General features: G+C 28.9%; 3 protein-coding genes across 3 annotated transcripts in view; 2 read left to right on the forward strand and 1 right to left on the reverse strand.

Annotated features, from left to right (window-relative positions):
- On the reverse strand, nt 1-7327 carry LOC132943463 (alkylated DNA repair protein alkB homolog 8-like). The gene is made up of 6 exons (XM_061012472.1): nt 6787-7327; nt 4601-4832; nt 4417-4539; nt 4170-4352; nt 2763-3055; nt 1-2523 (listed from the first exon to the last, which is right to left on the reverse strand). Exons 1-6 carry the CDS (start codon nt 6874-6876, stop codon nt 2098-2100), a joined length of 1347 nt encoding a protein of 448 aa, XP_060868455.1. The 5' UTR covers nt 6877-7327; the 3' UTR covers nt 1-2097.
- Nucleotides 7328-7494: 167 nt separating this feature from the next.
- Nucleotides 7495-10366, forward strand: LOC132943021 (guided entry of tail-anchored proteins factor 1-like). The gene is made up of 4 exons (XM_061011782.1): nt 7495-7788; nt 7918-8083; nt 8171-8238; nt 8717-10366. The coding sequence occupies exons 1-4, from the start codon at nt 7720-7722 to the stop codon at nt 8906-8908; spliced, it is 495 nt and encodes a 164-aa protein (XP_060867765.1). The 5' UTR covers nt 7495-7719; the 3' UTR covers nt 8909-10366.
- A 10435-nt stretch (nt 10367-20801) lies between these two features.
- The window catches only part of LOC132943178 (ephrin type-B receptor 3-like), a 54062-nt gene continuing 46996 nt past the window's right edge, over nt 20802-27867 (forward strand). Inside the window, exon 1 of the mRNA XM_061012039.1 lies at nt 20802-21272. Coding sequence (XP_060868022.1) covers nt 21176-21272 — 97 coding nt within the window. The 5' untranslated portion in view covers nt 20802-21175. The remainder of the gene's footprint in view (nt 21273-27867) is intronic.

Raw genomic sequence — 27867 nt, forward strand, 5'->3', positions numbered from 1 at the left:
TAATACCCGGTCACTATGATGCCCCGATACAAGTATACAAGTATACGACGTCAATGTGATGGGTACTGTGAATTACACACACTAATGTTTATTTAGGTACTTCCAACACATTCATAAGACCCATTTTTTTTTTTTATTTAAAGCCTCCAGTATAAACTATGATAGCTTGACAATTAAATAATAAAAACAAAACAATACAAAATTAGGGTTAACATCATATTAAATTCTTATATACTATATAATGAAGCCAGCCTCCAGTATAAAGGTGATTATCATTTTAATAGCTATTTCAGATTTTGTTTTTAAGATGGAGTAAAGATTGAGAGGAATATTTAGAGATATAACTATATAAGATTGTTAAATAGAATTTGTCTTTTAAGCCGGAGGGTAGGACAGTTAAATAAAATATGAGGAATGTCACAGATACACTCATTTGTATGAAGTGTGCAAAGCGGTGAGTCGTTTAGTCCAAATTTGAAAGAGTGACTAGGTAATAAGGAATGTCCTATACGTAAACGATTAAATTGTACTATATGTGATCTTTGTAAATTTAGGTTGTTAAACCAGGTTTTTTTTTGATATCAGGTGTTGTATGTCTATATCTCGAAGCAAACTCAGCCGGTAAGTTATGCCAATAGGAAGACCATAGACTAGATAGGTAGCGTTTTAAAAATGGAATAAAGTCAGATTGTGGTAGATGTGTAAGAGAGGGACAAATTTGACGGGAGATGGATTTAGCCAAATTATCGGCAATCTCGTTACCACGTATACCAGTGTGACTGGGAATCCAAAGGAAGTGATTAATGTAGTTTGATTGATTGAGGTTGAAAACAAGAGATTTAATACGAAGAACAAGAGGGGAGAGGTGAGAGTTGAAAGGGTTGGAAACTAAAGCTTGTAGGCAAGACATAGAGTCAGTGGCTATTAAATATTTATTCGGGGCGAAGTTAAGAATTAATGTTAGAGCTTCAATGATGGCATAGCATTCAGCTGAGAAGGAGAAAGACGATGGAGGGAGGCTGTCTGTGAAAGATACATGTAATTCTGGAATATGGAATGCATAACCAGCAGAAAGGGGTGAAACTGATCCATCAGTATAAATAATAATAAAATCAGGAAAATGAATATTAAGATAGTTTGAAAAAGCTGCGTTGACCATGGAATAAGACATCAATTTAAAGTCATTGGAGGAAATGTCAGAAAACTGATGACCCACTTGAACATGAGGGAAACATAGTAAAGAGTCTTATTGAACCTCATAAAGAGGAAGTTTGACTGAGTTGATGGTGAATTGGTGGAAACACGAAACAGAATTAGCGATAATAGATAAGACAGGAGTGGATTTGGAGACATAGCGCCAATCGAGATATAAAGAATAATAAATGTCAAAAATTACTATGTGATTACTATGAGATAAGGATTTCAAAATAAATTTACCAGCAAGCCAACGACATCACAAGACCCATATAAACTAAAATAAAAAATGCCTAGTTTTTACTCCTTATTAGAATGGATTACGCTCCTTACGCTAATTTGGCCGAGTTGAGTGTATAATAAGCAGAGACAAGTAGACAACAATTATTGTTACGATACAAACTAATAAATATTTTTTTTAATTCTGCAGTTTTATAATATTTTATATGAACATTTAAACTTTTAAGCCGCGACGGAAAACAGCCTTAATTTAATCATATAAGAGAAAAATAATTTCTTGTTTGAAATAGGGGGTGCGGCTGGAATTACACCAACAAGAAATCAAAATGATTAAGATGTTTTAAATGTTTGAATTATTTTTAAAAACAATCTAATTTTTTCATTTAAAATAATTACATTTTTACTATGGTTACCTGTCATTTATTTATACCTAATTGTTAACTTCTCCAGGGGAAATAACGTCAAAAATTTAGCCACCGGACCAGGAATCGAACCCGAGTCTCTCGCTTGTCGGGCAATTGCTCTACCACTAAGCTACCCGACTGCATAAACCCATGACGCTATCTCCCTTAGTTAACTGGAGTTTACATAATATACAAAAATATACACAAAAAATATATCCTGATTTATTAATTGATTCGTTTTAGGTACTTTTCTTTTTTATTATGAAACATTAGTGTTTGGTAACGTAATCTTAATAAATAAAGAACAATCATCACAAGGAAATAATAAAGGTTCTATCTGATCAACTATTGACTTAGGTACTAAAAACATGCCTCCACAACGGCATCTGTAGGAAAATGTTTCTTCCGCTTCATTATTTTCTAAATCACTAATATTTAGAGTTTCAAAGATTGTTACTTCTGTATCAATATCACATTGTTCAATTTGCTCATCATATGTTTTTTTTAATTCAGCATCTTTAAGAACACTCCATGCTTTATTCAATTCGGCACAAGCAGCTGTTGTGGATGACAAAATACTTTTATCTGGATGAAGCTTAACAAGTAATTTTCTATAATTGTCCTTTAATGTTTCAAAAGGTGTGGTTTTATCACAACCTAATATTTCATATAAATTTCTTTTAACCTGAAAACAATAATTTTTAAATTACTTTTCAATCAAATTATATATTTTTATAAATAGATCGTCCAAGCTAGCTTAAATAGGAGACTCGTATAAAATATTTATTATAATAAACTATTATGTGTTAACCATATGTATTGTGTTAAAGCATTAATATGGTTTTCAAAAAAATAAGAAAGATCATAAAATAGTAGCTGTCAGGATAAAATAAAGTAGTAACTAAGTACCAGGGTTTTATTTACCTCAATATTTTCATAATTCTGAACTACTCGTCTAAATGTTACAGAAATTCTAGTTCCACGACAAATAATATCAGGACCATCTACCGTGTTAATTATATCAAATTTTCTGGGCGTTATGCCATGAGTCCAATCAAATCTTGATTCACCAGACATAATTAAAAGAGATTTTGACTTTAGCAAAATATTATTGTGATTGTTTCCTTTTCTGAATTCCATTATAATATCAGAATTTAATGACAGAGACAAAATATATTCGTCAAAAACTCCATGAGTATCTATATGACTCGGAATTCCTGAAAATAAAGAAATACATTTAATTACATACAAACTAGTCTATACAATTGTATGCCAAAGCAAATAGAATAAGTACACAAAAAACCAAATAGGTATTTCTTTACTGAAACTAAATAAAATAACTGCTAAATGTTAAAATCTAAAATTGCTGTTGACTCGTTATCAAGAAATATAAAAGGTATGTTTTTCTCATGCACTCACTTAATACACTTATTTGTAGTACTTATTTAAAAATACACTAGGTAATCTGCAGTTTATGATTTATCATGTATTTTAATAATTTACAGTTGTAGCTTAAAGTATTTTAAATGTGATAATATAGAAGACTTTTATAGTTTTATATCAAATTAAATGATAAACAAAAAAAACCTAGGAAACGTCAAGTTTCAGTTGTTTTATTTTATATGAGAGAACAAAAAAACAGTGGCAACGCGTGAGTCTAGGTTGGAAAGACATTGAAAAAAAAATCAAGTATAATGACAATATTATACTAATATATTTTAGACAATATCACACAAGAAATAACAAACTGTAAATTAAAAACTAACAACAATAACGTATTTGTGGCGGTCAGTGACGTAACAATGACAATTATTTAAAATAAAACAAAAATATGAACAGCGAGACTCATAGCTCAACGATGAACCTCATTCACTTTTCAATTCCCCCCGTACACCAAGCCAGAGTTAACGAGACATCATCTCATTTCAATTTATTTTTATAATGAATTTATAGTGTATTTGTATGTTTACTGGAATAACCCGCCACACAGGCAGCCTGCATGTGGTCGTGTGAGACCCGCAATTATCTATTCTAAGAATGCTATAAAGGTAAAGCAAAAAAAAAGATTTTTACAAATATTTGAATAAATATATATAATAATATATTATTATTAAATCCTATTTTATTTGTAAAAACAATATTTAATTAAATTTATTATTAAAATTATTTTTCAGTATTATAAGTGGGTAGATGTCTCATTGTTTCTTATGACACCTTTATGCATTGCTGAAAAACAACTTTAAGTATTAAGAGTTATAACTTGTAAGTACCTATTTTAAATTTTAATACAAAATGTTATAGTGGATAATTTATGTTTTTGAATATTTTTACCTTGTCCAGGTAAATATTTATTAACAGTTATTTGATTGGGATGCCATTTTAAACGCAAATAAATAGCATTTAAAATAAATTCAAATTCTTTAGGAATTGGATCACATGAATCATATCGAACTCCATTATTGTCATAATCAAATTCATATCCATAATGTTTTACTTGACGATGCTTCATTGAACCTACAAATTAGACTAAATGAATAATTGTTCACAAACTTTAAATACCTAATAGTAAAAAATTTACTTGATTCGGACCAATGTTTTTTTAAATATTGTAACATAAAATGTTCTTCTTCTTCTGTAATGAAATTGTCAATAATTTCTAAACCAGAAGGGGATGAAGTTGACGTTTCTATTAATTTTGGGACTGTAATGGAAAATATAATTACATAAAATCATATTATCTTTATAATACTAATAAACATTACCTGATACAGTATAAATCAAATAAAACAATTGTTGTTCAGGAAGACTATTGACTTTCCAATTCACTTTGTCCCATGCACTTATTGCTTCCTGTATACTGGTGTAGCAAATAAAACAATATGATTTATGAGGTAACATTATTATGCGCTCTATTTGACCATATTGAGAAAAAACTTGTAAAACATCTTTTCTACTTAAACCGTTTACCAAACCATAATTGCACACCATTAAATTCTAAAACAAAATAATTACTAGTGAATATCTTAGGGCTGGTGATATTTTCCGAAATCCGGTATTTTACAATATACCGTGAATCGGTAATTACCGTTATTACCAAAAATACCGTACCACGCTAATTACCGAAAATAATGTATACATACATTTATTATTTTTATATAATTGTAATGAGATAATATTATAGCCCTATTCTAGATTGAAAACTTGTTAATACTTATAAACTTGCCAAGGTTATGGTATTTTAGATAATTGCCGAGGTATGAATCTTATAATATTTTCGTTAATAACCAAGGTACGGTATATAGATAATTACCAAAAATACTGTTCAACCGGTAATAAATAAATACCGGTATCAACATTTTAATACCACCAACCCTAAAATATCTATTTTTTATTTTAAAAACCGATAAATTATATTACTTAAATTTATCAACCTCGCCTTGATTGGAATGAATATGGGTTTGGATAATTTATGCATGAATTTTATGTTCAGTCTTTTCATTAATAGCAAAATAAATATTAACTATATGATTTATTTACAATTATCAAATATTAATTTATCTTAAATATTGATGGAGAATCAGTTTAAATAGTTACTTATTGGAAATGTACTATACATTTGTTTTAATGTTTGAAGCATGAAACAAAACAATGATGTGCGATTGAGAAGTAGGTGTTAATTACAGTGTTTGGAATGAACGAGTTCCAAAAGGAACGGATTCCTGGAACGAATTCCTTTTTAAAGAACGGCACGATGAACGAATTCCTTTTTATAAAAAAAGAACAAGGAAATGAACTAGTTCTTTTTTTCAAGGAAAAATAACAAAATTGTTCATTCCTTTCTAGTTCCAATAATTTACCCAGATAATTATGTAAATAATTGAAATTAAGATTTTTTTTAATGTGTATAATGTATATTGCTAATTAGTGATCATTATCGAGTATCAACGTTAAGACAATCGGCATACGTTAGCTAATAATTTAATTTTGAAGAAAATCTCAAAATAGAATTATAAAATATGTACCTACCTATACTTGTAGTTATATACTATAATTAAAAATTAAAGAAGTATGCATATGAAAAAAAACATAAGTGATTAAATAAGAATTTTTATTTTATTTGGAACTAAAAAAGGAACTCATTCATTTTCCAAAGAAACGAATTCTTTTTTTTTAAAGGAACAAGGAACGGAACAAATTCCTTTTTATAAGGAACTTGCCAAACACTGGTTAATTAAAACTTGCCATCAATAAATATTAGGTATATTAATTTAATTCCTAGATATTTTTTAACTAAAGAGGTGGTGGGTTGTCGGTGTGTGTGTAAGTGAAAAATAAAAGGGTTTGGGTGGTGCTGCAGTTTTGAACAACATTCTGTATAGTATTTTTTAGCCAGTTGATCGATTTGATTCCAATCAGGTTAGGTAACAGGAAGACCTGACAGATGAAATAACTTTTGTTCTAATCAATATTTTAATTTTTTTTTTTTTTTATATATAACTTATATTTACTTGTGTTATACATATAACATAAAAAATTTAACACTGAATTTAAAAAAATTTAATTTTGATTTAAATTTTTTTGGATAAATTCAAAATAGTCAATTTTTAAATCTGTATATAAGAACAATTTTTACAGTAAAATATTTATCTAAGACAAGTAGTTAATTTTTTAGAATTTTGTTAAATATTAATATTATTTTTGGGAATTTGCTAACATATATTAAGTATATTTCTTAAATTATTTACTAATCATATAATTTTAATAATTTTTGTCATGCATTTAAGTACCATCATTTTTTTTTTTTAAGTCTTCTTGTTTCACCCAGTGGCCTGTATAGTACATCATAAATAATAAACTTCATTAAAAGCTTGTTGTGATTAAAATAATACTTAATCAGAAAAAAATATGCTTAACAAATAATGATATTGTATAAAATATATTGTATTACCTTAGTTGGACTAGAGCTAGCTTCAATATTCATATCTTTCTTCAATATAGATTCATACTTAAACCTTTTCTTGTATAACTTTTGTTCCATTATGAGATAACTTATGACTAGGTTATTTAGCAGTTCATACAAAAAATTGAATTGGTTAAGAAAAATAATGGAAAATCATTGATGCTAGCATCGATAAAAAATATATAACAGCTTATTATACACTAATATCGAGAGAAGAACTGCATCATACCAAAAACTATATTATGCCATATTATGTAGTATTTAATTTTCCAAATTTTAAAATTAAATATAAATTGTACCACTTTAATTCTAGTAGTCCTACACTCAGATATTTCTATAATTCTAAAATCTAAACCCTAGATAAGACGATCAGTAGATCTTAGTAAATAAATAGGTGGTTTTTTTTCCTTAAAATATTGACTTCTGCACGTTTAATTCAAGTATTTAACTATGAAAAAAAAAATTCACTTATTTGTTATGAGAACGGCCTTATTAGACTATTTATTTACTATTATGAGTTATGAGCACGATGTAGATACTATATATTATTATAGATAAGACCGTGGTTGGGACTTGGGACAAACTTCCATAGTAAAGATTGCCATCTAGTGGTGAAAATACTTGTGCTAAATATCGTAAATCGTAATCAAATATAATCACACTCAAATTCTATGACCTTATCACTTTATTATGATTTATGATTTATGAATATTAGTTTTTATTTAAATAAGTAATTGTTCGAACTTCTAATGTTCTAAATAATTTGTAATTTGTTGTATAGGTAGTTCAAACTTAAAACTTCAAGATAATTAATTAAATATTATATTAGCTGTGTCTAGAAATAAGGATATTTTTTTGGATCCAATACTATCCATTCCAACTTTAAAGTATTTAATATTTATCAAGTTTAATAAAATCGTTATGAATTTGCTGGTTTGGTCAATTATTGTTAGTTTTTATAATATGTTTTCTATCAAATTTCTACCAAAGGTAAATTATGAATTATTATTAGATTGCCTTTATTATACAACAAAAATTATATTATGTTCTATAGTATTTGTGCCACACTCTTATAATTGTATGCTTTTTATACTTTAATTTATTTTATTTACTGTATAGTTTATAATATGGTTCATGAATATCAGTAAAGAACATCAGAAAATAGTGGGAGAAATATCATTATTAAAAAAAGAACAATCCAAAATTTCAATTGTAAAAGAGTTTGCTAAACATACAAAATTACAACGAAAAATCAACAAGTTGAATGAACAATTAAAAAACCACGGTATATTTTAATAACTTTATACTTTATACTATATACCTATTATTATATTTTAAGAATTATTTATTATTCTAAATATTTATTTTTCAGTAAGAGAAAATTCATCCAAAAATTTAAAGATCAAATTCATCAGTAAAGTGTCTTTATATGTTTTTTCCGTAAGTAAATAATCAGATTATTTTTAAAAAACTAAAATCGCATTAAGTATTTTAAATTATCTTACCAAGTCATTTATATAATTATAAATTTATGGCTGGTAAATAATTAATAATACATACGTAGATAGTATTTTAACTTGTTTAAAAAATTTATAGATACTAAATAAATAAATAATCATCACAAATTTTAAATTTAATTTTTACTAATTTTCAATGTGTTGAAAAATGTAAGTTTTTTCCGCCATCACTATTTTTCCATTTTCTTCTACTTTGTACTATTAATTATATTACTTTTGTTTGATATTAATATATGTAATATATTATATTATTATTGTACAATACATATACTAAATTACCTAAGTACATTTTGTGGTCAACATATTATCATGTATTTAATTGTTATTTATTGAGATAATAATATAGGTATTATTTTTATATTTATATAATTATCAATGAATTATTATTACTTTTGTTTCAGGTAGTTTTAAATCTTCTATTTGTCTATTACAACTATAATAAATCCGTTTTGATAGAACTTCCAACTAATTGGTTTTTACCATTATCTTGGTTAGTTCGATGGCCTACCTCACAAATTGGTTCAATGAGTTTTGTCTTTTGGTATAGTGTCACTAATTGTGTTGCTAAGGTGACCATTAATAATATCTTATGATTAGAAACAATTAACAAATGTTATTAAGGTTATTGCTGAGTGATGGCTGATAATTGTGTAAATTATTAAGCATGTGAATTTACTAAAACACTTAATTATTTGGGACTATATTAGTAACAAAAATGATAAGTATTTAGGATTTGTTTGGTAAATGCTGTAATTTGATATTTTCTAGTTTGTTATACTTGTATATTTCTAATTTGTTTTCAATTTTTAAAATTAAAATTTATTCTTGTATCAGAGGAAAATATATTTTACAGGGTGTTTATACAATTTCTAGTGTCGATGTATTAAAACAATTTTTTGATTATAGGATAAAAAAGTATAACTATTGAAAAATTAACGTTGTTTAAGTTATTCAATTAAACAGATATTGATATATCTATAGTGGGATTTATATATATACATTTTGAAGTTAAGCATTTATTTTTGAGTCATTTATTTTTTTGTTAAATTTTATTTTGTTTAATTTGTTTTTTCTCATTCATTAGAATATAATTAAATTACATTTGTTAAATGATAAATGGTATGTTGTATCACTTAATTTTGTCTACATTAATCAGACAATCTGTAATAATGATAATTTTTCCTCATTTTGCTTCAATTATTGAAAAATTGTGCCATGAATAATTTTATAACCTGTTGTTCATGATTCATTCTAATTTAAGGAAATGTATTTTAGTTTTTTTTTAACAGCCTAAAGAGAACAATTAATAGACACTTATCTAATTATTTAAAATTGATTCTCAATTTCTCGCACCTTTATACTCAAATCAGTCTAATGTATCTAAAATCTACTAATTCCTATCTATATAAGTTTTTTATTGAATATCAGTGTTGTTATGGAACTATTTGTGGAATTGATTATTTTTTAGAGGAACAAATAAAGGAATTAATTCTATTATTTTTTAAATGAATTTGAACGTGAATTAATTCCTTAATTTTAGTAATAGGAATGTAAATATTATAATTCTTTTGTTCTTCTTAGAAATGTTTTAAACAACATTTAGGGAGAAAACTTTTGTTTACTTTTCATCTTTTTAATCTATAAAAAAATAATTGACGAGACTTCCAATTTCTTTCACAGTGTTACACCTTGATTGGCTTGATAATTACAGATCTATACTAGGTATTGTTTTAGTTATTGTTATTCTCCATTTAATAAACAATGAATTTTATTTAAAAATTGTTTATTATTTAAATAATAATTGAAAAAATACTGAACCTCAATATAAACTATATTTATAAATTATATATATTATATCATAATTGTATTAAAAAGTGTACATAAATATATTTTTAATGTTTATATTTTATAAGTTATTAAGTTATCTAAACGTTGCAATAATATTTAAGTAAATATTGTTTTGTATAGTACCTATTGGTTTTCCATTATTGTTATAATATATTATATTTTGTTTTATGTATTTATTTATTCAATACACTAAACATTTTATATACACCTAAAGTATAAAGTAAATTGTGATAAATAAATTTGGTAATTGTAGAATATTTAGTTTGGAAAATTATTTTTTTTTACAACAGTCAATATATGGAATATGGTCTAACACTCTAACATGTCTTTGATAGTCTTAATAGAAATAACCTATACATTTAGGTGTTAAGTCTACAAGATATGCTACAACAGTCAACGGTCATGTGTCTAAGGACTTGTTGGGGAGAAAGTGAGCATGACTTTCAGGTTACCTATTTACATAAACCTATTTATGTTTAAATGGGTACCCACAAATTTTTTAATTTCATCAAAATAACAGAAATTGTTATTCTTTGTTTAAATATTTCTTTTGATCGGTCGCTTACATTTCAAACTCATATTGTGAAAGTTACATGTAAGGCATTGTAGCTTCTCGGATTTGTTAAAAGAATGTCGGCTGAATTAAAATTTTCCAGTTCTCTTAAGACCTTGTGTTGCTCTTTCATTCGGTCTGTGTTAGAGTATGGTATAATTATTTGGGTACTGTAATGATATGCTTACACACCATTATAATAAACTAAAATTTTACAAAATAATAAACAACGGCCAGACTCGTTTGTAGAAATCGGTCGCATCAAATAAAACCATTAACAACGACAATTAAGATATCGGCACGCACTTATAACGGTATTACGTAGGATGTGTGTGACCATTTTATGCCGACGCCAAAGAATAATCTAGTTCCCAGGCCCACGATAACTTTTTGATAAAACCGCCACCACCCTCTTGTCAGCATCCTCGCGTCGTCCCTTCAATCAGTGCATGAGCACCAACCACCAGAGTAACAACCTCTCGGCTCTCAAGTCCCAAAGAAACCGATTTCAATGAGCGACAACTGGACTCCTTATGCGAGCAATAATCAGTGCGTTCTTTAATTCAATTTGTGTATTTGAAGTATTACTTTGTTTTATCTAAAACTTAAAACTCCTACAATATTAACTACAAACAACTGCGAATCAGGTAAGGCATATAATATAATATTTTATGTTGATTGCAGTTAATACATTCTATGTGCTTTTTTCCATAAAATTATATTGTACAGTGTTTTTGATCTAATTCTCGAATACACGATCTCGAGAGCCCTCCGAACACCTGGAGGAAGGTAATAGCGTAATTTTATCACTCTAATTTTACTATTTGAATATAACTATCGACAGGAGTCGTATTTATATTATTCGTATTTCTACGTTATGACAGTACCATGCACACTTGATGATAGTTGTCAACATGAAAGAGTTCAGATAAAATTTTTGAAATTTACCGCTTTTGCATCCATTTGTCTAGGTACCCTATGTGATAGGAAAAAACAGGGTAATTTAACGGTTCTTTCTAAACTTATTAATGGAAACTTGCCACTGCCATACTACAGTTCCTACTTATTGTTCCGGATACTCTTTCCCATTCTGTATTCCATAGGCGCAATTTGGATAACTGATTTGGGGGGGGCTAATTTTATAAAATCAATACAGACCGGCACCCCCTCACCACTTATAATTTTTACTGTAATAATATATTACAAAAACATTTAGTTTGGTACTCAACAGTAAAAATAAAATACTTGATAAATGAAATACAATAATATACACCTCAAGTAGTCAACAACGCAATGCTAATTAATTAGTTATTTGTAATTAAAAATAAAATAACATAGTTACGCAGTGTTAAATCTTATAATTTTAAACGGTGATTAGATATATAGCGAATTTATTTAATATTCTTAATTTTAAAACTACCAGAAATGTCTTTTTCTATATATATCACAGAAGCATTTGAAAATCTATCTTGAGTCATAGATGTGCGTAGGTACCAATTTTTTATCTTCTTCATAGCTGAAAAAGACCGCTTATTTTCCCCTTTAGGAGTTAAATTTCCAAAAATCCTTTCTTAACGAACGCATACAACATAATAGCTATCTGTATGCCACATTTCAGCCCGATCCGTCCAATGGTTTGAGCTGTGCGTTGATCAGTCAGTCAGTTTACTGTTTTATATTATAATATATACAGAAATTACATATTCTAAAAATAGCTAATAGGCAATTATAATATTTATACCTGTGTTACTTCTATGATAGCAGGTTATCTATACTCATAGAACAATACTATACTAAAGCTGCAGTTATACAACACGATTATAAAGAACTTATATAAAGTTCTTTATAATCATGTATACAACGATGTATCATATTATATTCATATCATTAAAACGAACATTAATAACAACAATTGATTATATATTCTATAAATTTATATTAATTATTACTTATTACTTATCACCAGGACACGGAACTTTTTTTTGATGATTTGGAGCTGTTTTACTAAATCTATTCTCAGAATCTAATTAAAAAAAAATTGAATTTATCGAATACAGCGATTATTAAATAATGTTAGGTATTAATTAGTATTCATCCAACATATTTACAACATTACACATTTTTTCATAGTATTTACAATAATAAAGTACTGCATTGATGCAGGTACCCCAACGAGTTATGATTGGTTCTGGAAGTAAAGGGATCTCCGGTGCGTAATTTTTGAAAATTTTAATTACGTGATGGTGCTTTTTTAAATATTTTTTTTACGTTGGCTACTATTTTATGAACAGTACCAAACCGATTTCGTACTTCCTCCGAAACTCTATGGAGGCCATGGGCAGCACATGTACTATTTTAGAGTAGAATGCGTTCAAATAGATTTCCCACACTTTATCATATACGGTAATATTTATATGTAAATCATTTAATTTACAATCTTCAATAATTATTAAAAACTTGTTTATTTTTGTTGATTTCTAAAACGCATTTATATACTCAAAATCTTTAAAATAATATACAAAATCATATAAATTTAGTAAAATATGCAAAAATATGCAACATAAATTGTTGTATTTTAATAGTATATGGTTCAAGAAACGAATTTGTATCGAATCAGATTTGAAATATGCAGCTTCCTGAGAAAGATGCAAATGCATAAAGTTCCGAGCCCTGCTTATCACTTATTAGACAACATACGTAGGTATACTAATTATCAAGTTGGCTAAAAAATCGCATATTTAATTTTTTTTTTAATTTGATAATTTTTTTATTAGTTTGATTAAGGAATGAATATATTTAAAAACTTAGAGGGGCTTAAATAAAACTAAAGAGGGCTAAGCCCCCCTAGACCCCCCAAATTGCGCCTATGCTATATTCCTTTTAGCCGCTGTAATTATTTAACTAATCGCCCTATTGTCTGTATGATGAAACTGACCAATGAGGGCCCACAATTCCTTAGTACTTGATGTAATTATTGTCTGTTCATTCTTAAATATTTGTAATTTTTCTTGTAAATTATTATTTAATAAGCGATGCGACGTGTGCAGTGGCACGAGCTGAAGTCAAGGGCTGAATTTCAAATTTTCACTCAAGACCGAAATTGCCTTCCCGCACGGCTCGTGTGTGGCTCACACAGTCACACATACTATTTTTTGTTACGCCTCTGCGTTCATCGATCACGGCAAAGGTAATGCACCATGCACTATGCAGGGATCTATGCAACAACTATAAACTATTCTACGAAAAAAATTGCATGAAAGAAAATTGTTTGCGCGTCATGCAGGGAAGTTATATGAATATAAGATGCATAGAGTAATATAGAGGTGCCGTTCCCTATCACGACTTTTATTCTCAGTAATAAATAATAATAATTAGGTAATATGTGGGCGGAATGGGCCCCTTCTGTCTCCCTTAAATACTTCCCTGGCGGGCTGTCACTATACAACTCTTGGATTTCGCAGAAAATCTGGTTCCTCTTTTTATATTACCTATATAGCAAACCAACAAGTATTATATTACAATGCTTTTGGCTTTTAGTAATCCTTAATTTCAAACATAATAATAATTCGATAACATCCTATATATTAATATAATTACAAATTATTACAATAATAAAATATTGTTAATAATATATTGTTACATTATTTTGTTTGTATTTAATTTTATAGCTACGCGTGCCTACGTACTAAAGTAGTGAAGTATCTATATATTTTATTTTAGTTGGTTTATCATGTTCACGTTTGATGATATAGAATCTAGATGTACCAATATAATTGTCTATAATAATTTATAACCATGCTGTTGATTTAAATATTCAACTGTAGGTACATAACTATTTCATTATGCAGATATAAAAATAATTGATTGGGCGAGTCATCTACCACAATTTTTTTCCTGTGAATCACGAGATTCAATATTTACCCCTACAGTACTTTGAGCTTCAATTGCCACTGAGTTTGACACATAATTATTATTGAAAGAAGTACCGAAAATTTTAAAATATTGAAATACCATCACATAGCGGTTTATACTGGTGTTAGCCGTTAGGTACCTTATTACTGAAAGGTTAGGTTAGGTTATATATCAACATTCAACAGATCAACACTGCCTGCCATTATCTATATTATAATGATACGAATATACGATACAAATTCTAAAAATATTTTTAAATCTGATGCGAAGTCTACGTAAGATCGACTTTCCTGAATTAGGTAATAAAACTAATAATATATTGGTAGGTTATTTGCTAGGTGATAATTTATACGTGTATAGATTAAAATATACAGGTTTATTTTAAATTGAATACCATTGTTCCGATTACAAAATTAATAATAGGTACCTGTGACCTGTACAAGTGTTGGTTTCGTTGTGTGGATATAATATGCCCACGTTATTTTTTAGTATTTCATTTTTTATTTATGAATATTTATAATAAATATAATGTACAACACAAAATTGATTAACACACGCGTATATAATATGTATGATAATTTTATACCCACTGTCATCTCCGTGGCATTGCAATACATATACTAAATGTATACATAGTAGTATTATTTTTTTAATGTCCATGAATAATTGCCAAATTACTTCATAGAATATTATAAAATATTACAATAAATTATTATGAATTAATTAATTTAGAGTTCTATAGTTTAGCTGGGATGTTATTATTAAATATCTTCTATTTATTTATCGAAAGTTGACCTTACTACTTGACTGTTCAAATTGATAAAGCTTCGAGTGCAAGTTAGGTGCAGCTGACTTCTTAATTATTCAAGAAACTGTGTTGGTTATTTTATTGTTATTATCACTAACGTTTGACTCACGCATTTACAATTAAATAAAATGTTCAATAAATGGTATATCCCGCTGAGACGTGAATACTTTTGATACCTAGATCAAATTTTTAAGAAAATAACCAAATTTATAATACCAATACAATTGTAGATAAAACTGAATTATCTTCTATTTATACATTAATTAAATATAGTATACATTTAATATTTAAAATATTCAAGAGAGCAGAATATTTTGACGTTCCTTCTAAACACATTACCCGAGAAATACCCGTAAAGAACCACATAATAAATCCATATTAGTGTATAGCAACATGTAACAGATAGACCAAAAAATGTCAAGTAGGTATTGTCTAATTGTGTAGTATTATTGTTTAATGTTTTCATTATAATCTGGTCGTTAGATTAGTGAACGTTTGAAAAACTAATTTTAAAATTAAAAACGCATAGAAGATCGAATATTTAATAATCCAATTTAAATTACTATACGTTTGTTGCTTCTATTGCCGTATAGGTAAACCATATATACTATAAAAATATTGTATTAAGGGGGTCGGTTATTTTAGCCGAAACACACAATTTTTTATTCCATCACACTGACCGACCTAGTAATGCGATAATATTTTTTAAAAATTAATTTGAATTCGTTATTGTGTCTACTTGAAATCGGTCAGGCCACTTTTCCCAATTTTCACCTACCCCCCCCCCCCCCAAAAAAAAAAAAACTAAATTTAGTTTGAATATTATAAAATTTTGGACTTTTCAGACTTTGGTTATCCGGAATTTAAGTTAGTAATCTTAAAATGTAGACTGACCGATCTCAGAGTAGACATTATAAAGAATTCAGATCAGTTTTCAATCGATAGGATGGAACAAAATAAATACAAATGAGCATAAATTGTTAATCGTTCACGCAAGCATCGCCGGAGTGGTGACTTGCGCGTGCGGGAAAGGTGCAGCGCTATTTCTTTTACACACAGTTGCACACACTAATTATCACTTACTAGTAAGCACACATTTACAAGACCCGCATACATGCAATTTGAAAACTGTCTAATTCGAACTTCTTAAAAACTGTCGGCCACCTATCCCCTTAAAAATACAATAAGTATATTTTTTTTTAAAACGGCGCTTTGTGTATGCAATTTTAATACAATTTACACTTTTTTAGTAAATAACAATAATATTACTAGTAATAATTACTACAATAACGATAAATTATGATATTCAAATATTTTTTTCACGTGCAAATTCTTAAATTTGAATGAACGTTAGTTTAACAATTATTATCATATGAAAAATTTATCTTTAAAAAATTATGATACTATAACTTTAACTATTTAACTAAAATACGAAACACGGGCGACAATTAAATATTAATATTAATTTAATTGCACGGTATTTATTTATTATTAAATTATATTTTATTATAGGTATTTTCTGTATTTAAGAAATAAAGCAATAAAATATAAATACAAATCAAGTCACGTGGTATTATAGTTCTTACGACATACATATTGGTCCATATTTTTAATAGTTGGTACGTGGGTACACGTGGATATATCATCATGTATCAAAAATATTACCGTGATATTTACGCGTGTATTAAAATAATATAATTATGTAAAATTATATTGATGCATTATACCTCATATACTGTCATAGATGGCGAACGTTTAACAAATATTAAAATAACAAACAGCACTCTCGAGACCCGAATGAGCAGTGAGCACTCATCGTGGTACTTGTACAATAGGTACTTGCGGATCGCGAAAAAATTAATAATATTCTTTCGGCCGTTGTATAAGTTTTACTCACCTCCTCTTATATTTTAAATAATTCAATCCCAAGATATGACTGCGCCATCTATCAATAATATCGTTATTATTATATATTTTTTTGTGTGCCTGTAACTGTGTACACGATAAGTTGACGAAGTAATGCTCCAATTTTCAATTTCAGTATCTTTTCCGGTGGGAAAGTAAATCCAGTTGATCATTCAGGAGGTAAAATTTGTAATTCCTAGTAGTTTACAAAAGCACCAGGAAAAACAAAAAATAAATTAAGGCAAAACTGAAATTTTTACGCAAAATTAATTGTTAACAAAATCGATTTTGGTTTTTGGTGTAACTAAAAAAAATACCGTAAATTCATGAATTTGTCATTAAATGTTTATATTATCATTTTCTATAAAGCATACAATTTTAAAAATATTTAGATTCAATGACATGTTGAGCTATTTATAGGCATATGACATTTTCAATTTGTATTAGTTTTTTAAAATCAGGTACCTTTATAATATCGATAAAAAATTATCGTTATTTTTATATAAATTTTCAAAATATTTTGATTTGTTTTGAACTATGTTTACGGACATTTTCAGTATCCAATTTTTAAATTTTTTTTCTATGAATGTCAATAAAATGTTATTTGTTGAGTAAGAAAGCTTGAAAGTTTAATACAAAGCTCTTAATATATGTATTGTTACAATGAGGTATTTGAAAAATATTAAAAGTCGTATTTACAATTTTTTTATAAGCATTTAAAGTTCAAATGTTGACAAAACACGTAAAAATCACGAAAATGTGATAATTATTTTAATTAAATAATAATTATTTTGAGTTAGAAATTCATAAAAATTTTTCTTAAATATAATATATTAATATCATAGACTGTCTGACCGTCTTCGCTTAGAATCGTTTTTCTTATACAATGATAATATATAATTGAATTCAAATTTAACACCATCCATTACACTGACCCACTTGTAACCTACTGTACAACAGAGTGACACCCACTTGCCCATCTTTTTTTAATGTAATTTTGTACCTAATGCTGACTTAGAACTACCTAAAATAATACTTCCAAAAATGTTTAACCTAATACCTTTAAAATTATAATTTACTATGTTTTATAGAAATATCTGCAGCCTGCAATGATTTATATTTTAGCCATCTTATTTATTTATTCATCTCGCACGTGTAATTATAGTTTGGTATCGAGACGTAGCTATACAGCAAGACAATGTCGAGATGCGCTAACATATTCAAAATATGTACATAATAATATATACACATTGGAATTCTTGTCGTGGCGGATAAGTATAGAGTGCACAAACATTAACATATTATCGTATGGCCGATGGATGTTAAACGATTATAATATATTATTATTATTATTTTATTGTCTACCCGCGTGCGGGTTAGGCGAGCACCATTGTAACAGTGACACCTCCACAATACGTGTAATGATATACGTAATATGTATATAATGTTTTCGGCTATTCTAATAATATTTTTACTATAATATAGGTATAAGGACACCTCCCGTCGGCCGGCGGCTAAATTAGTGATTTTGTAATAATTGCAGTGTTTTTTTTATTGTTGTTGTTTTTAATTTCATTATTTACGTGTTACCTACGTAGTACGTCATTGTCTGTGCAATTACTATATAGGTATCTATACACGTTTACACCGTGACCACAATATTCAAAAATCCAGATATATAGTTGTGCTCATAGCTCATAATATTATAGACAATGGTTATGTCAGTTTAATTGTTTGATATTATAATGTTATGTAAACGCACTGTGGATTAACGCGGTCGGTTAAGGAAGTCGATTCACGGATTGATTTCTCTTAATGAACGCATATAATATAATATTATAATGACTAATCATTAATCTTATACACATTACTCAGGTGTAAACGCGTAGACGTGGAATATCTATCATAGCCTACTGTTAGTATAAAATATGTATAATACATCGAAAATGTATTATTGTAATCCAAAGATGCCAATGTTATTCTCATATTGTTACCATAATTTCCAATATCAAAATAAAAGTTAAGTATATTTTGATGGACATTATTGGAAACAACCAGTATTGCCGTAATACGATTTACGATAAAACGATACTGACTTTCTACACATATTAAAAATTAAAATATGTCATTGTTGACATTAATTTATTATCACTAATATAACCTATTGTCCTAGTGTTAAATTATAATTTGCAATTAAGCTAAAATTAAAAGCCCACATACGCACGAAACTATAATACTATGACGTATGAGCTCCGATGAGAATACAGTCTACGACAGGTGCAGGACTAAGGTTGTTAAAGTTATATAGTATATAAGTATACCTCAGTTTCATATAGCATAAGTATATAACTTACCGTACCTATATTGATTTCTTTCAAAACAAATATATATAAAAATCATTAAAACGAAGTGAATAATTTAATCTAACGCCTCCACGGTTACACTATAAAAAAAAAAGTTATACCTTTACAACTAAGGTGTAAATCAGATATCGTGATTCGTCGTAGTAGGTATACATATTATTATACTATAAACACTACAAAAAAAAACGTGTCCTTCATTTCAAAAAAACAGATGAAACGTGAGTATAATTGCCATCACTAAGAAATTATTATTAGATATTCACTTTAAATTATTATACACTAATTATGTCTAAAATAGTAAATGCACTCAACTCAAATCGCAATTAATTGTGTACCTAAATATACCTATTATAGTTTAAACAACTGCAATATATAATAATATAATATACAAAGACATGGCTGTATTTAGGAATTATATTGGATACGACCATATTATACAAAAGTGTAACATGTGAATTTTGAATAGGAATTACCTAAATAGTCGCTATAGCTCTAACATCAACTAACTTTAACGTTCGAGCATTCCTATATAAATATATAATATTATATATTCCCATAGGCGTAGCGTGATGAATTTATATAGAGGGGCTATAGCCTATTATATTTCTGGTACACATCATATATTGGGCTTAATAAAATTCCAGGAGCCCCCTTAGACCCCCCCCCCCCCATTCTACGCCTATGATATTCTCTTTTCCACCTGAAACGAGGGATAAAATAAGCTACCGACCGTTGACGACTTCAAAGTTCAAAGGCAATCTCTGGAAGTTTTAAAATGTATAGTGATTATGTAACTATGTAAATTTATCGTTATATAAGATACCTACAAACATGTCGTATATACAACTTGTATAGGTACCTATAAGGTACAGCCAATTTTAAGTCGGGAAATCGTTTATCCAAAAACAGTACACTGCGTAAATTGAGTTAAATGTTCAGTGCAGTAGTGTATTTTTGGTATTCGAAAATTTGAAACCATGCCCAAAAACGGCACGCGCAAGCAGAATAACGCGTAGCTATAATAATATCGTAGTCGCGCGAACCGATCTTATAGGTGGCGCTGTGGTAAACAGCGACCGCGTGCCGCCAAAACCGGACGCGACCAGTCAGTCTGTCTCGCACGCCGGTCGTGCGTCTTCCTGTTTTTCGCTTGTTTTTTTCTTATATTAATTTCTCTCATTTTTTCAACTGGTGCCCGTCATCGATCGCATCATACACACACATATTATTTTCTTTACTATATTTAATATTTTCGTGATAAGTTGTGAGTGATTACCATTTATTAGTCGTCAGTGTAATAATACAATGGGTTAAATATCGGAATGTGCGTGTGTTACAATAATAATCATAATAATATTACTGTGCGAACGCGAAACGATGTCGATATTTGTGCAGTTCTAGTGTCTTCCCCGCGTGATTTCTCCGATAACTCTGAACCGGAGCCACGTAAATGCCATAATGGATACGAGTAATGTTGACCGTTAAGATGCAGTGCAAGTGCGGCCTTTGGTGCGCGTTCCTCGTATTATTGGCCGTGTCTGCCGTTTCTGCCACTCAACTTATCAAAGGTATTTGAGACAATATATTAAATCTAAGTTCGTTTGGCTGTTACTATAGGTACCGTAATGATACATTTATAGGTTGGTAGTTACTTACCAATTACCAGTATTAATTTTAAACATTTTTTTTCGGAGTTGAAGCCTGGTAACTATCTCCGGTGGAGATCTGGAGAGCTATACTTATTTAATCCTTGCCGGGTAGAAATGCGATGTTTTTCAACGCGTCTTATTATAATGTAATCAGCAAACTGAATATTATATTCACAATTAGTATAACTGGATGCAGATTACTGCACATGTCAGTATGTCACATATATGAGGGAGAGTGTCGATATATTATTCTTATCTGTGCATTGGGCATGGGTAATATGGGTAAACATTGTTATTAGTTATAGACTCGAGTATTAGTGTATAAGTATTGATTTCAAAATCAATGGTAGGTATTTGGTAAACAGTAGACATACAGACTTCAGACTTAGTTACAATATACTATACTATTCTATAATAGTCATTAGGTTTTCTTACTATATAATATAATTTTAATACATTATACCTACAACATAATTATAGGTACCTACTTATAAGTTAAATTAATGTAATATACCTATATTATATACTATTTAAACACATTTAACCGCTAGGTATGAATATTTTAGTATTAGACTAACTCGTATAATACCATTACGCAGTAAGCCATAAGGTTCGAGCGGTGGGAAAACACATATCGACTCCTATCTCCCACCGAGCACCCGTTTTGAGTTGTATTGAAAATACGTATTATATATAGGCGTATAATCTTTATTACAATCAAACACAGGTACCTATAACAAAACAAACATTAGATGTTATCTTTTTTTGTTCCGGTTTTAATATCCCCCCACCAAAAATAAAACTCAAGACAAACTTAATGTTCGCATAGAATACGTAAAACGTTCATATTATTTTTTAATGCTGGAAGTTTCAAAATTTAAAATACATTCAATATTGTATAGGTACTATTGTATATAATTGTATATATACAGGCATAATGTAGTCCGCAGAGTGGAGACCCAGTGTTGAATACAGGTATACTTCTAGGGGGTGGGCAAATGACCCCCTAAATTACTTTCGCCCCCCTGAAAAAAATAACTCAAAAAAATTTACCTATTTATTAAATGTACAATACTCGTTACGATTACCGCACCTAATGGTGTTCACTGAAATATACTGTTTTTTATTCCGTATTGCCAGTATATTATATGTACTAACTACTGACTTTCCCAAACAAAACAAAAGTGAGCCCCCTCTCCCCCCCCCCCCCAGAAAAATTGTCTGCATTCAACCCTGTGCAGACCTATATAAATCATTTATTTATGAAAGTTGATACCTAAAAGTCACAATTTTTCAGAAAATAGGGCTTTTTATACAAAATTATATGTTCTGTGGTTATGTAGACGGATCATTTACTTTTGAAAGGATCAAAATTCGTCTGATTGTTCATTTTAGGCAATTATATAAAATTACTCGTTTATGGCAATTCAAATATTTAGATTATTATGTAATACACTATGTAGTACACTGGTAGGTACATTTTTTTTTAATTTACCGAAAGTTTTGTTTTATGGACTCCATCCCTTTCACAAATAATTGATTCATTAATATATACTATAATAGTTATTTACAAAGTTTACACAATATAATCGTTTGAACTTTAAAGTTAATTTAAGTAAGTTTAGTCTTAATATTTAAATAAATTCTGTGATAAATAGTCATCTTGCAGCCCAATCACTCTTGCCCAATCCGTATATGTATTAAAGACCTGCAAGGGCCGGGCCTTTGAAATAAAATAAAGTGTTGGACCGGGCTTTTTAAGTCTTGGAATTTTATTCCGGACCGGGCCTGGGCTTTTTTTTGTACAATTTTTCGGGCCGGGCCGTGCTGGACTTTGAATAATAAATCAGGGGTTGGACCGGGCTTTTTTAAGTCATGGAATTTTATTCCGGGCCGGGCCTGGGTTTTTTTTTTTGTACAATTTGCTGGGCCGGGCTGGACTTTGAATAATAAATCAAGGATTGGACCGGGCTATTTAAGGATATTTCTTCGACAGTAAATAATCACAATTTAAAATAATAAATAATAATGATAAAACCGATGTTGGTACAGGTAGAGTATACAGACTCTATGGATAGATACTAGATACTATATACAATTACAATGAAAATAATAATAAATTGATTGGTGGGTATAATAAAGCTATTTATATACCATAATAATATTATATTTTTTTTTCACAATATTTTTTGGACCAGGCCCGGACCGGGCTCGAGGATAAAATTTATGGACTGGACCGGGCCGAAAATTTACAGCCCTTGCAGGTCTATAATATGTATAGTAGCCACTAGCCAGTATAGATAACCTACGCAATATGAAAACTCCGAATTGCCACAGGAAATATTTAATACGTTGGTAATACATTTTTTTTTGTATCACATTCAATAGCTTTTATTAACTGGATAATGTATAATATTTAGCTACTCACTGTTATTTTATTTAGATTATGACAACCACAGTGACACAGTATACTTCTAGGTACTAAAAATAAGTCATTAATTTGGTGGAGATTTATATCATGCATACTTAACTTTTATATAAATTAAAATAACCTAAGCTGATAAGGATTTTAAGCTTAAAAATTGAAATACCTCTTATTAGTGGTGAAAACTTATTTCCCAATTGATTCACAAATATTAAAATTTAATTTTGCTACGCATACAAATATAATGAATATTATAGGTTACACGTCTGTTTTTTATTAATTATTATGCATTTATCTACGTTTGATTTTTACACAGTATAATATATTATCTTAAAGCAATTTTCTATATTCAAATTTTACTGTCGCCGTTTTGGCGAAAAAAATCCAAGAGTGTTTTTTAACCACGATTTTTAAATAAGTTCGTCACGAAGTAATAACTTTTCAAAAAATATGTTTAGGTGACAGCTACATAATATAACAATAATAACATATTATGTGTTTACATTATTCTGTACATTCACTACGAGCATAACGGTTCATCAGATTTCATATATAACGCACATAGAGAGGTTTCTATACAAGAATAGATTTGCTACAGTGTAATGTAATAAGGTCTTCGTACTAGAAACCAAACAACCGAGTTTGTCTGTTGCCGTACTATAGAAGACGTCACGTCAAAACTAGAATACCTACCATTTTTGCAAAGAAAAAGACTTGTCAAGTCAGTGCGAGGTAACAAACGGATACCTACATACTAGAAAGACGTAAAATATGTTAAGAACGAGAAAAAAAGATTTCGATGAAAGTCAAATACAGCCTCGATTAATAATGGAAAACGACTAGAGTTTATGGAAGGCATAAAATATATTACAATACAGTCAATATGCACTATACGCACGCTCACACGAATTGTATTCCTTGGTATAATAATATAATGTTACCTTGACAAAACTGATTGTTTTGTCACTAGAACAATGCATTAATTCAGCCCGCAGTGTCGTCTGATTTTATTATCGAACTATTTAAAACTAGCAATGCGTATTTGTGCTCCGCCCGAACCAGACTCATTCAAAGATGGAAACATTCTTCTTTGTCGCTAAAACCATAATAATATATATTTAATACGAAGCAAAAGAAAATAATATCCACTGGACAAGACGTTCCCCCCGCATGCACTCATAGTAGGCATATCCGTTGTAGCTTTAATAAATCTCCTCTTTATCGCGACAACTATTCGACTTCATTATTGGACCGATTTGGTCCGTTCCTGCCTACCTACCTATCTACCTACATGCGTCGCAGTAATAAACTACGTATCATTTTTCCATTGAATATATAGAATATATACACATACGCTTCCAATAGGAAGTCACAATACCTATCGGCACATATCTCTTGCCATACATCTCGGCCGCATTAAGTCCGTCGGCTGTGTTCAAAGGAGTATTTCTCTTGCCGGTGATATGCACGTTCTTGCATGTAATTATTATACCAGGCGTGTATACAATAAGGCTTGAAAATACAAACGCAGAGCCGCCAGTTCGATCTGCGAATTGTGTTCAGTAATATAAAACTGTTAGGCTTAAAAGTTATAACATTATATCAATAATGGCCAATATGTAATATCGTTATGTTATATCAGCGGGAATCCACGATAGTGCGTGGCCTATGTCTATGTGGCTAGATATTAATAGCATAATTATGACAAGTCAAAAATCTATTTATTTTTTATTTTTTGCCGTCGACATAATTATACTTGTAATAGCCATTGTTAAAAAATTCCACGTACATTATCGTAGCCACTTATACGGGTCCTATTGTTTTTTTCGTAGTTATATTTTTTAACTATTCCTCCCACATTTTGTTGCTTGCACCCTTGACCAACATGAATTGCATTTGGAGCTATCTTGAAAAATCAAGTGAGTTTCCATAATTTTAAGTTCGAGGTCTTTTAACATTTTTTCTTTTAAATTAAAAAAAAAATTGTATAAAACTTATTTAACCTTTAATTGTATTGATCTAAACAAACTCTATGATGAAGTTAGATTAACTCTTTTTTTTAACAGTTTATTTTTTTTATTTCAATCTATAATATTGTTGTGTAATATAATATTATATGTGTATATACGAGGGTAAACTTTAAAGGTTGTAAATATAATTTAGTTTTATGTAATTACGTTTTTCTAAATAAGTGCTTTTTAACTTTTAAGTATTCAAATTTTTTTAATTAAAAATTTAAAAAAAATATTGCCTTCTATAATAGTGCAAACATTACAAATTTAAATATTATATTTTATATTATTCCTAGTATCTTTATAATATGTATTAAACAGCTTAAGCATGTTTATATTACTAATAAATAAAAGGTAAAAAGAGACAATTTGTGGTATGATTCTTTTTATATTTATTAACGGGAATTGGAATAATATTTGTTCTTCACATTGAGGAAAACTATTATTTACTGTAGAATTTATCGGTTACCTTCAATTTCAAATGTAATCATCTTGAGTCAGACTGTGGTACGGCCATGATGTTCCTCATTGTATAATCATAAAAACATCCTTGTTATAGCGACAATTATTGAAGCGATACATTTTAAGCATACAATTAGAAATCTACTTGTCACCAGAAGAAGATTTTTACTACCGTTTTTTTTATTGATATTACTTGTTGGTATCGTACATTTTTACAATCCTGTTATAAGCACATTGTTTATGTTGTAATACTAGCGACGTAATTAAAATATAGGACGACCTGATAGTTGTATATATACAGTACATTGAGGCTAATTGCATGATACTTGTATAGTATGTGTTTAATATTATTGTAGTAGATAAAACCGCTCTTCCATGACCCGTATCCGGAGGCTGAACTGATTCTATGCTTGATATTAAAACAAAATAATATTTATTATTTAACATTTCGTTTATTAATTGAATTTTTACATAGGTACCTATAATGTGGTGTGAACTATTTTGCGCAATACACATTTTTACAGATTACTTAATTAGTTTATTTCAATGACTTATTAGTTTTAGTAACATCTAGTTTTCGTACAATATGATTGAATAGTGATTATTTGCTGACCACCTCATAAGTATATGATCAATTTGAATTTAATGTTTATGGCTTTTTTAATTATTAATAATCTACTATAATTTGTATAGTAAAATACGAGATATAAAGTTTTTAAAATTGTACAGTTCAGAATTCATATATTTATTATGACGATGGCCGTTATTGATCATCATATACCTAACTCAATGAATAATGACAATCGATAGATGGCCGATATTATCATCATGTTAATACTTAATATTAAATTTGACACTATATTATAATATAGTTTAGAAAATTCTCGTAGGAAATACGGTTGGTCAAAAATCGACGGTAGATTGCATACTTTACCAGCACACCTTGTAGATTCTATAAGCTATCGCGAATGCATTACATTGGTTTTACAATAATACTGTGTAGTTGTTTTTTTTGATTACCAGTGTAACAAAATACTTTGCAAGTTTCTTTTTATTTATTTGTTAATTATGAGCGTGGTACAGACTAGTGTCTAGTAGGTACATAATACACAATAATATTATCGCACGTATGCTGTATACCGTATACGTCATTCCACAATAATTTTAAATATGCAAGTCAGACGACTGTCGTCAAGATTTGATTTATATTAGTAACTTAATGATAATGAGTAAACATTTTGAAAACGATGGTACCGATGGAGAATCAGATGGGATTATAAGAAAAATCTTCTTTGAAATTTACAAGAGTAAAGACGCCACACACTGCAGCGGTGGCGGTAAAATTATTTTGTTTTGGCGGTGCCGCCGAGGTGGCGGTAAAATTGTGTCCGGATTAATTTTGCTGTAACCGCTACCGCCACCGCTGCAGTGTGGGGACCTTAATGTCGTAAATGATAGTGAACCTAGAAGTCCAAAATTCTATACATAAAACAAATAAACGACACGGTAAACTAACTATTAATAATCTGAAATTATATTTACGATGTTCCTAGTTAGCACATTAATGGCCGTCGCCAATCAATTGTCTACTATTTATTTTTCAATTGAAAATTCC

The sequence above is a fragment of the Metopolophium dirhodum genome, chromosome 4, assembly GCF_019925205.1.
Source record: "Metopolophium dirhodum isolate CAU chromosome 4, ASM1992520v1, whole genome shotgun sequence".
Classification (NCBI taxonomy): Eukaryota; Metazoa; Arthropoda; class Insecta; order Hemiptera; family Aphididae; genus Metopolophium; species Metopolophium dirhodum.